This window comes from Trachymyrmex septentrionalis, unplaced genomic scaffold (genome assembly GCF_001594115.1).
Source record: "Trachymyrmex septentrionalis isolate Tsep2-gDNA-1 unplaced genomic scaffold, Tsep1.0 scaffold24, whole genome shotgun sequence".
In the NCBI taxonomy this organism is placed as follows: Eukaryota; Metazoa; Arthropoda; class Insecta; order Hymenoptera; family Formicidae; genus Trachymyrmex; species Trachymyrmex septentrionalis.
The window spans coordinates 2,395,228-2,407,511 of record NW_017305397.1 but is presented as its reverse complement, the minus strand read 5'-3'; the positions used below and the strand labels follow the sequence as shown (position 1 = coordinate 2,407,511).

At 32.5% G+C, this 12,284-nt stretch overlaps 2 protein-coding genes across 7 annotated transcripts in view; one reads left to right on the top strand and one right to left on the bottom strand.

Moving 5' to 3' along the window:
• The first annotated feature begins 1,375 nt into the window (after positions 1-1,375).
• Positions 1,376-3,426, top strand: LOC108748660 (O-glucosyltransferase rumi homolog). Its single transcript, XM_018486929.1, has 6 exons — positions 1,376-1,559; positions 1,675-1,846; positions 2,205-2,406; positions 2,539-2,817; positions 2,899-3,131; positions 3,228-3,426. Exons 1-6 carry the CDS (start codon positions 1,421-1,423, stop codon positions 3,424-3,426), a joined length of 1,224 nt encoding a protein of 407 aa, XP_018342431.1. The 5' UTR covers positions 1,376-1,420.
• A 2,331-nt stretch (positions 3,427-5,757) lies between these two features.
• Positions 5,758-12,284, bottom strand: part of LOC108748770 (matrix metalloproteinase-14) — a 27,898-nt gene continuing 21,371 nt past the window's right edge. For 2 of the 6 annotated variants that reach the window (XM_018487108.1, XM_018487107.1), the window contains 2 exons: positions 11,742-11,928; positions 5,758-6,966 (listed from right to left, as the gene is read on the bottom strand). In XM_018487108.1, the coding sequence (XP_018342610.1) occupies positions 6,818-6,966; positions 11,742-11,928 (336 nt within the window). In that variant the 3' untranslated portion in view covers positions 5,758-6,817. Of the gene's footprint in view, positions 7,271-10,335; positions 10,462-11,741; positions 11,929-12,284 lie in introns of all 6 variants that reach the window. The other 4 variants (XR_001939321.1, XM_018487109.1, XM_018487111.1 and 1 more) reach the window with 4 other exon arrangements.

The following is a 12,284-nucleotide window of genomic DNA, read 5'->3' as shown; positions in this document are numbered from 1 at the left end:
GAAGCATAAAAGGCGTAAAATGCGTAAAATGCGTGAAAAGGTATGCCTCAATTACTTTCGCACCTGTTGCGTCTATATAGCTCCTTCATGATAACACCGGGAAATTTTCATAGCTCTCAATTCTCGATAAGTATAAAAGACAAGATAAAAATCGAGCTTAATGCGATATTTACATAATTCGCCAGGACATTGTTTTTTTATTGTTCTTATAGACATTCCGCATAAACGAAAAACGATCGCAAGTGGCAGTAAACGCAGAGTTAAGAGTCAGAAGTGTTTATATAGTCGATTATATATTATTTAAGACCATATTAAGTACAATCTTAAGATGTCATAAGCCAATGCAATATTAGCATCTTGAGACATTATTACTTAAGATGACCTTGTAATAAGAACGGATTATGAATACCAGTCAGAGTCAAGAAAGTGCGAAATCTTAGCATTCTTTGCATAAATTTCCGTTCTCACCACTGTTTGATTCTCTTTTGATTGGAAGTGTAACCGTATACATTTGGTTGTAAATAATTACAACTTCAATAATTGTTTTTAAAAGTGAAAAACTCTCTATGAGAATGTTTGACTACAAGTATGTACAGCTAACTTTTTTTCTTCTAGTACTATGGATTTTTGATTAAATTAACTTAAAAAACCTACGTTATTATGGCTTTGCTCACCTATATCTACTACGGCAAATAATAAGCGAGTACGTGAGTAATTAAAAGAGTGAATAGGTATAAGAATGAGAGAGAAAGGGTGAGAGAGAGAGAGAGAGAGAGAGAGAGAGAGAGAGAGAGAGAATATCTGTTGATGTATCATATTTATGTAAAAAAAATAATATATATATCACGTGTATTATACGTCAATTTATACATATATGATGTGATATAAAATTGTAAGAAAAAGTGTTCAATATTGTACTGATTAACTATTCAGTAACTGATGATATATTTCATCTAGTTACTGGTGAAATATCATCAGTTACTGAATAGTTAATCATCAGTATATTGAAACACTTTTTCTCTCCTAAGGATATGCATATACATTATAGTATATAAAATTTATTAGTAGATTCAAAATAATATGACGTATTAATATATAACATGAGAATTTAAAAAAAAATAGTACCTCATGTATATACACATTACTACATAATGTACTTAGTGTATGTGTATAGAGAAATGCATCACAATTATTCAAAAGAAAAAAAATAAAAAAGCATACATTTAGTGACATCTGTAGGGATTTGTAAAGTTATCAACAACTGATATTTCAGATAGACACGATTTCTAGTGGCTTCCTTCACACATAGATGTCGCCAGCTATAAAACCACCTTACCATATGTTTATTGTTTATAGTTCATATTTCGGAGTTTTTTGGACTGCCTTGGACTTGAACGATTACAAATTGTGTTGACAAAATATGTTAATATTAGTTTATATCATATTTTTGACAATTTTCGCTGGTCATCTGTGTGAAGAACAATTTTGTTCAGCAGATAATGAAATAAAATCCTGTAAAGAAAATGAGGTTGCTCACCAAAATTCACTGTATACGAAAGGTATTGTTTATTAAAAATGAATTGTAATAATTATGGAATATGTGATACGATACGATGCGATATTATACATACATATTATAAAATTCTCGATTATATACATCTTTTCTATTTCTAGAAACAAATGAAAGATACAAGAAATATTTAGTGGCGATTCAAAGTGCAGAGCAAAACTACAAAGAATGTAATAACACAAAGCATAAGTGCTATAAAGATGTAATTGTACAAGATCTAAGGCCATTTAAAAAGAAGGGCATAAGCAAAGAAATGATTGAAGCTGCTAAAACTAGGTATCTGTGATATATTACATAGATCAATGATTTAGACTTGGTTTTATTAATGTAAGATTAACTTTAATCTTGATTTATAAATTTGCTTTTTATCTTTTTCTAATTCTATAAATTAGAGAAAAAAATAAATATTTAAATTAAATCGAGATTAAAATTAATCTTATGTTGGAACCAATCTTTAGTGGACCTGTTTTTCTTGTATTAAACTTTCATTTTTGCTTTAATCAAATATTGTACTTACCTTTATTTTAAGTTCCAAAAGTGTACACTACTTTAGTTATAGAAAACAGGTCTAATATTAGTACCTTTTGTCCTTGTTAACTAAATTTTCTAAATTTTATGATAATTTTGCACACAGGGGTACATTTTACCAAATAATTGAAGGTAAATTGTACAGAGAGAAAGACTGCATGTTTCCAGCCAGATGTGCTGGAATTGAACATTTTTTATTAAAAATAATTGGTAATTTATCCGATATGGATTTAGTTATAAATACTAGAGATTATCCTCAATCTAGCGAATATTTTGGAAATGCCATACCTGTTTTTTCATTTAGTAAGGTGAGAGATAATTCTTATTTATTCAAAGATTTTTTTATAACAAGATATAACTTATAGGATATATATATATATACAATTATGTTCTGTTTGTTGAAATTAATGAGCTGTGCAGCTTGCGAAATGTATTTATAGACACCACAATATTATGATATTATGTATCCAGCATGGGCATTTTGGGAAGGTGGTCCAGCTATCTCGTTATACCCCCGTGGTCTTGGCAGATGGGATCAACACCGTAAAACTTTGAATAAGGCGAGTTTAGAGGTTTCATGGGAAGAGAAAAAAAGTAAAGGATTTTTTCGTGGATCTAGAACAAGTTCGGAACGCGATAATTTAATTTTATTAAGTCGTAATAAACCTCATTTAGTAGATGCTCAATATACTAAGAATCAAGCATGGAAATCTAATGAGGTATTGTCGCATTTTAATCACAGCGTATTTTATATGTGTAATAATGCGAAATGTACAAGACAAAGTTGAATTTTATTTTAGGACACTTTGCACGCAACACCAGCGTCAGAAGTATCTTTAGAGTCGCATTGTACATACAAATATTTATTCAATTTTCGAGGTGTGGCAGCTTCATTTCGACATAAACATCTATTTTTGTGCCGATCACTAGTCTTTCACGTCAGCGACGAATGGATGGAATTTTATTATCATGCCATGAAACCATGGATTCATTATATACCCGTTCCCAAAAATGCAGATCAACAAGAGTTAGAGTAAGACATCACATTTAATCTTGCTATAATATTATTAATGTTTGTGCCTTTACCAATCTCTTTGTTTTGGTCTATTTTGTTTTATTACTTTTTCAGGGATTTGATTGAATTTGCAAGGAACAATGACGATTTAGCAAAAAAGATTGCTCATCGTGGAAGAGACTTTATATGGAATAATTTGCGAATGTTAGACGTTATACATTTTTGGAAACAACTTCTTAAAAATTACAGTAAGCTTGTAACATATAAACCAGTATTAAAAAAAGATCTCATAAATATTAGAAGAGAATTATGATAATTTTTGTACAAATATTAAAGAATCTCGTGCGATATTATCCTGGATAAATATATACAAATAAAAGAAAGACGACCAGTGTGTGTGCGTGCGCGCGTGAGTGTATTTATGTAAGCAAAATGCGTTTATAGCTAATAAATGCAATTGAAAATATGAAATGATTAAAATAAACATATGTATTTATTAATATTATTTATATGACAATGAAAAATATAATACAATAGAGATTTTGTTTAAGGCACGACAAAATAGCGTGGCAAGTTTCAATATGAATTATTAATATCCTAATATCAGTAGTAACACAAAGAAAGGCGTTGCACAATTAAATTTATGTAGTAGATATAATATTCGAGCTGCCTCAAACGATAATCAATAATTTATAATGAGTTTAAAATAAGATCATGTAGTAAAAAAGTAATTTTTGTGTTGTACAGAAATTCTTTTATTCAACAAATATTAATGAAAAATACAAAGCCTTTCTTCTTGTACTCTGATAATACTTAAAAAGGCTAAATATAATCTTTAACAATTAAGTACTGGTCAAACATTCGTATTAGACTAAAATACTTTTTGAAATGTAAGAAAATATAGGATACATACAAATATTAAGACTGTTTTATAACATTTGTTAATACTGAACGAAGACAGTTTTTTTTATGTATATAATTTTCCTTGCAGTATTTCATTTCTATCAAAAGATGATTGTTATATGTTTTACTAAATGCGTTTTAAAGTGCATTTTTATTTTACACAATAGAAATCTAGGAAAAAAAGGCACTTTATATAAATAAGAATTGTATAGATACATAAATTCTCACACATACAGCACCATTAATGTCAGATCAGTCTGACAATTTGCATTTACACTCTAAACGTATGTATATGTATATACATATACATATGAACGCACACACAGCATACATATATGTATACATACATATACTACTGTGATCAAAAAGTAAGGTGAATTTTGTTATAAAATAAAAAATCTTTATTTATTCATCCAAATCAATTTGATCCCCTTCAAAGTAATCTCCCTCCGATACAATGCACTTATGCCAACGTTTTTTCCATGCCTCGAAGCATGCCAAAAAGTCGTTTCCCGGTATAGCCTTCAAAGCGCGCAGCGATTCACGTTGAATCTCTTCAATAGATTCAAAGCGGTGTCCCCGGAGCGGTCTTTTGAGTTTGGGAAATAGCCAAAAGTCACACGGAGCTAAGTCAGGTGAATAAGGCGGTTGCGGAACGATATGAGTGGAATTTTTGGCGAAAAATTCACGAAGAATCAATGCCGTGTGAGACGGCGCATTATCGTGATGCAAAAACCAGGAATTGTCTTTCCATAAATCCGGCCTCTTCTTGCGAATAGCTTCACGCAAACGACGCATAACACTCAAATAATATTTCTTGTTGACAGTTTGGCCCGGCGGAAGGAACTCATAATGCACAACACCACGATAGTCGAAGAAAACTGTCAGCATAACTTTGATTTTTGAGCGACTTTGGCGCGATTGTCTTGCCTCGCCTTTAGCACGATATTCACTCGATTGGTCGGTTGTTTCCGGATCATAAGCATAGATCCAAGTCTCATCTCCCGTAATAATGCGTTCGTAGACGTCCTGATAGTCACAAATCATCTCTTTACAAACTTTAACGCGACGCTCTTTTTCGAAGAAATTGAGTGTTTTTGGCACCAAACGAGATTTTACTTTTCTAAGGCCCAAGTGATCCTTCAAAATTGTTTGAACTGAACCAAATGAAATGCCAACCATATCGACAAGGTCTCTAATTGTCAATCGACGATTTTCGAGCACCAATTCCTTGATTTTCTTCACGTGTTGCTCATCAATTGACGTTGATAGTCGTCCGGGGCGTTCCAAGTCATCAGTACGTTCTCTGCCTTCTTTGAAGTCTTTGTACCACTTATAAACATTTTTCCGCGACATAGTCGATTCTCCGAAGGCCCTCTGCAACATTCTGAACGTTTCCGCAGCCGAAATTTCATTCCGCAAACAAAATTTAATGACACTTCTTTGTTCAGCAAAATCAGACATTGTAAAAATCGCCAAAATCACTTTTAGTCGTTTAGAAAACACAAGCGTAACTATATGACCAATGATGACATTGACATGAAATTTGCCACAGATGTCACTAACAGTAGTACCAACATAAAAATAAAAAAGTTTGCTCGAATCGATTAGCGCGGGAAGTTTAAATTAAAAATTCACCTTACTTTTTGATCACAGTAGTATACACACACACACACACGCGCGCGCGCGCGCGCGCGCGCACACACACGCACGCACGCACGCACGCACGCACACACACGCACACACACACACACACACACACACACACACACACACACACACACACACACACATCATTGTATATAAAACTACAAAATAAACAAGCTATCAATGAGAGAAATCGTGAAGAAAGCATTTATATAAAAACAAGGATTCTCTTCAAATGTACGCAACGTCGCATAATGGAAGCGAAATCAAACACTTAGTTTGAAATGACGTATAGAAAAAGTTGCGCTTGAACATATCTGGCATTTACAATTCATTTTAGAGAGTTATATAAATTACAAAAATACTTTCTAAGGCACTTGCACCATAAGATAACAGTCACTTTAAAATACTCGCAACGCAGCAACGATGACACTAGTAGTATAGATATTTACATACATATAAAAATGTATTGCGCATGCAAATAAGATTATAGATATTTAATGAAAGTAATATGTAGGCTGTAATTGCTTACTGTCACATAAAATATTTTAGAATTTACATTATGTAAGTAGGAAAGTCTAATATTCACATAACACTTTTAATTGATCAACAAATATTTTTTAATTACAGTATTGTCGATAAAGAATTATTGCTTGTCATGTCGCAATGTCCGAATATCCTTTTATATACCTCGCGATTTAATCAAACGATTGGATCCCAAGGAATTTATAAGTGCCTTTGATGGTTAAAGTCTTTGCGAATAATGGACACGCGAATAAATAGGCAGTGTAAAACATTCTATGTTATGTTACTGCGTGTGAAACATTATTGAAAGATATATATATATATATATATATATATATATATCTTTGAATAATGCAATTCAAATATGTGCTATAGCTGCGTCGCGCATACGCTTGCGCAACAACGCAATAACTCGACGGTTTAATTGCGGCGGAAATATTGCTCGTCATAATTTTCTAACTATCTACTTAATTACCGAGAGCGCAAGTTCCTGAACGCGTCGCATCAACGACAATATTGAGTCGATTGACATTCACTTTTCGAAAATAAACAAAAATTCTATCAACACCTTTTGATCACATTTCGCGCACGCATATCGATTCGAGTTTCAAGTCACTGCATCGCTGCCTTTACGTAGCCACGATGAACCTCGCGATGATCACTGTCATGATGCTGAGCAACAGTTGCCGTGTGCTTTCCAATGAATGCAGCGAATTCACGGACGCCCCAGAGTTTTCATGATGGTGATTCGATGATGTGACGAGCTCGTCGGTGCCTCCTGTCGAATTCAAATTTGAATCGTAGTGGCGGGTAATCTCGAATGACACGCCATGCAGAACGGCGCGTGCGCACATTCGAGAGCGCGAAACAGTACAGGCTCAATCAAACAGGCACGAAGATGTCGGCCATTAATTCTCGCTCTCGCTCTCTTGCCGCCGTTGCCGGTTGACTGTTGTTGTTTGGAACTTTATTTGGTTTTTCCGCGTGTAAATAATCGGGATATTTGGCACGTGTACCGGTCGTGGGTCGCGCCGCTTTGACCGCTCACTTTTTCCCGAATTCGGGATGTACATTGTTGTCGTCTGGAAAAGGTGATTGCTCCCGGTTAATGCGGGTGATAGATCATTTCCTTCTCACGGTTTCTTTTACAAGCAAACATCGCTGCTGTCTGTTCACAGCTCAGTATTTAGTGCTATTCTCAGGTAAATAATTTTGTGAATATAACTTTTGCTAACACGCTTGAACTTTTTATATCGGTAGAAAGTGGTTTTATGTGATAATGTCGAATTATAAATTTCACATTCAAGCTCGTGTTCAGATTCCCACCCGAGGGGTTGTTCTCCGGGTGTCATGTCATCCTTGACGGTTAACGTTCGGTAAAAAACAAGGATAGAGTGATTGAGTGAGAATCTGAACATAACCCAACATCACTGCCTGATTTGTAAGTATACTATCGTAACGTTACTTTAAAGCCATTTGAGCTCCAGAGTCAAAATGCTATCGACGCAAAGAAAATTCAGTGTGAATAAGATTTCGGGAACTGTAAAGTGTTGATATCTGAGTAATGCTTATCGATACTTTACAGTTCTCGAAATTTTATCTTGAATTTTTGTGCGTCAATGGCTTTGCGTTTTGGCTCCGGAGCTCAAATTGGACAGGCCTGCTCTGAGCGATAATAACTAAAAGTATGATTGCAAAATTAAATTAAATTCGTATGATACAAATTTGATTTTAGAATGTCATTAAGGCAAGCCATTTCGTTGAAAGCACCAAATACATGAGAATGTCAATATATGAGATATTTTATAATGTTAAATAACTTAAGTAGGAGTTAAAGATCCCCCATGCTAAAAGTAATGAGCATGTCTTAAATCTTGATTAAATCTTTACAGATTTAAACTTTCTGTGTTCTATCTCGTAACCATTCTCGTTCGCAATTGTCAAAAACAATTGCAAGTTCATATTTGTTAGAAAATTAGTTGGCAATAAATTTCTTTAAATTTCTTAGAGTAAAATCTCATCTCAAAAAAATTAAAATACTGCCACTATAGTAAAAGAGTGAAGAAAACGTTAGCACTCTTGAAAAAGAGTAGCAGATTTTTACTCTTTTGGAGTGAGATTCACTTTAAAGGAAAGAAATCTCATTCCTTTTTTTCGAGATACTCTCACTTCAAAAGTGTAAAATATTTTGCTCTAAAAAAAACAGTAAAAATCTGCCATTCTTATTCAAGAGTGCAAATATTTTTACTTTTTTTCAATTTCAATAGCAGTATTTTTACTCTTTTGGAATGAAATTTCACTTCAAGAAATTTAGAAAGTAGAAAATTATATATTTATTTTTTATACTATTTTTATATTTTTCTAATATAACAATAAGTATTTATTTTTTAAAATGTATTATAACTGAAATGAATGTATGTACAGAGTATAAATAATAGTAAAATTAATTTAAAAAATAAAGTCAGTTTTTCAAGGTATGAAGGTTATCGCCATTTAAAAAAATTAAATTATCTGTTTTCTTTACACAATTGATCTCATTTTTTTTATGCATAAAAAAAGTATTAAGGTACGATTATAAAAAATTAATTATGAGATATTTTATACATATTTATAATATATCAGAATGAAATATAAAATAACTCGACAATTATTGAGATTTTTTAATATTTTAATTTGAACTTTTATATGCAGAATTATTGGAGGCATCGTATTTAAACGAAATGGTGATAATCTTCGTATGATCTTGAAAAATTGATTTTTCTCAAAAGTTGATTTTATCATTATTTACTCTTTCAAGCCACTACTTTTGTCGAGAACATTTTCCGCATCTTCTAACCAGAAAAAAATGTTTCATATATATTTATCTATAATTATATATAAAATTGATATTTTTATATATAATTATATATGATATATATAACATTTTTTCCCGGGTATATATTCTTCAAAATATTTACTTACGGTAATCAAAATAGGATCTTGTATAATATAAAAATAAATGAATACATAGTAGAATGAAACCGAAATACATAGTATAAAAATTTTATACAAATTTCATATAGAAAGATATATGTCAAAGAGATATTTTATACTCTTATAGGTTCTTATAAATTTTAAGCAATTATCTGTACTCTGGAGCAGAAGTAATTCAAATTCTCTAAAACTTTTAGAGTGAATGTCACTCTTAAAGATTGCTGAGCCAAAATTGTTCTTTTTCAAGACTGCCTCAATTTTCACTCTTTAAGTTATTCTCTCTTAAAATGAAATTCTACTTCGAAGAATTTAAAGAAAATAAAATAAGTGAAATAAAAATATGTATAAAATAGATCACTGAGAAAGAATACAGAGAGAAAACTTATCAGTATCAAAAAGTCAAGAGTGCACTTTCTCATAAAACCCCATCAATAAATTAAAGAAAGAGGAAAGGATTGTGCGATTCAGGACTAATGCGTGATTGCAAAACACATGAAAATATTAATTTTCGGACACGATGGATATCTGAGATTAAATACTTGTGCAACGAGGCGTGCATGTAAAATACTATAATATTTGCGAAATATTTTTTAATGTGAAAAAAACAAACAGAAGAAAAGAACGAATGGAAATCAGAATCGAAAGGAGCAAGGATTTCCTGTAAGAGTCGATCTATTGTTAGAAGGATGTATTGTTACAAGTCGAAAACACGCTTTTATGCTAGATTAAGTTCCAAACAACGTAACTGCCAACGGCAGTGATTCATGCACCTCCCTGTTTCACGCTTATGTCAGGTGCACACGTGTGTTCTCATGTGCATGTATTTTAGAGTAAGTTGGTGCGTGTTTTTTTTTATGAGATGTGTAAACTTTGCTATTACTCACTATCTTCTACGTGTGTCATTAAAGTTATGAGATAAGCAAGATACAGGAAAAGATTCATGCTTTACATATATATATCACATATACTATTTTTACTGTATTAATAATAAAAGTCACTGTAGGGGAGATCGAAAATAGAGATAGAGTACGCGCAAAGAAACAAAAGAGGCATAAATAGTCGACGCGAACCATAACCGTAATGTGCTATAACGAATGAAAGCCGTCCGTGCGAAAAACAAGAACAAGAGAGAGAAACGTAAAAAAAGTTTCTTATTTCTAAGATATATATTTACTTTTGTCTTGTCAAACTGGATGCGGCGACGATGATATACGGCGACCTTTCGCGCTATCTATCACCATTTACTTTTCGTTGTTGAAGTTCTCAGAAATCAAATACTTTGTTCTCATCCATCGCCTGGCTAATAAATACTCTGGGCTTTAATGTACAGCAGACTTATCGATAATAAGTAATAAGTGAAATTAAATATTAGCTTTCTTGATAAAGAATCGATATAAGCCGTGAAATAAATTTGACGAATTGCAAAACGAAAAATCTTCAATTCGCGAGTTTGTACTGCGCGATGTTACAATAATTATAGCGATTAGATGTTTAAAATTTAATGTGTGCAACACATTAAAGTTAACAAATAATAACGTTAATAAATTAATATTTTATATGCGCTAAATGTTAATCTAGTTCAAACACATAATTATAATAACGTGATTATTTAATTTGCAATTTCGAGTATGCTTGGTTAGTGATGTGAATAGGCAAGAGAAAGGTTGCCAAAATAATAGCATTACCGTTTCTATGCGTACAGACAAATCGTGCAAGCATTACTTTGTTTTCCTACGTTTCAGTTACCTAATTTCGTAACTTCCGTGTCGACAGCTTGAATTATGATACGTTTAGTAATGTTTAAAATATGTTTCGTTGTATATACGAATATTTGCATTGTGTCATATCCGATTTTAGCGATCTGTGACTCGATAAAATACGAAAGAGTCATTTTGAATTGTCATGCTCGTAATATCTCAGAATATGTTACAACGTTACAACAATAATTTAATTCGCGAACCTACCAGTTTATTTTCACATTTTATTCTATCTAAACTTTGTATTAATTGTTAAAGAATTAAACCTGATTTTCTTCTTGTTTTTAAGTATTGCATGCACGTGTCTTTTTCACGCAAAGTAGCCCCAGTATTATAGCCAGGTATAAGAGACACCAAAGTTTTTAATATCGCATTTCCTGCCTGCCTTCATGCCAAGGGAATTATTTATTTCCACGTTGATTATTTTCGGTGAATTAGAACAGAGCAAAGCACAGAATAGGTATCCACTGTCGCGATTTTCCAAAGTATTAATTTAAAGGAAGCGCAATTCATGTAAATTCGCGGAAATTTATTCATCTCTTTGTTCTAGGAACATTCTTATTATGACGGTGTATTAACGACAACTAATATAAGTACAGTGACAGTAATTACTCTCGACGCACGTGTCCATAAAAGCCGAAGAATAGAATCTATGATAGAATACGGAAGAGTCTGAAATTAACTTCATGAATTAATTAAAAAACGAAGAGCTATTCGAGATATTTACTTCAAGAGACGTTCGATTTAGGATAAGCATTGTCGCGGACAATGGATATCTTTAAGTTTACTCGAGGGTAGGCAGGATTCGATAGAGATTTTGTACCTGCGTCTAGAATGATGTCACCAACGCTGTCAAGATTACCGTAATCGTCGTATGTATCAGCCACGTCCAGATTACTGGCAAATGCGAATGGCCAGCGATCATTACCTAGTGTCCCTTTGTTAGCAGACTTGCACCCAAACCACCAGTACGCTGTTGATCTTGGGAAGGCAGGATTAGCATCGTCAACCTGGTAAACCAGAGAGGTAATTGTTTTATATAATATGATATTTTTATAGAATTTATTTTATTTCTCTGCATATATATCTATTACGGGCAAAGTCCGCAAATGGGCAGTGTCGGCATTGCTCAACCCAATCACCTAAAAAAAAATATTCTACCGATAAGCGGGGAATTCCTCTTAGTATTTCTTCTAAGCAAAAAAATCTTACATTAATCTTACGAGTATATTAATCGGGTGCGTGTATTTATAACACGTATTCATCTATAAAAATGATCAAAAATAGATTCCTCTATAGAAAATTCTATTATAATAACTCAAAAGCCCTTTGAAATAAGAGGATATACAAAATACTAGCGGCACGA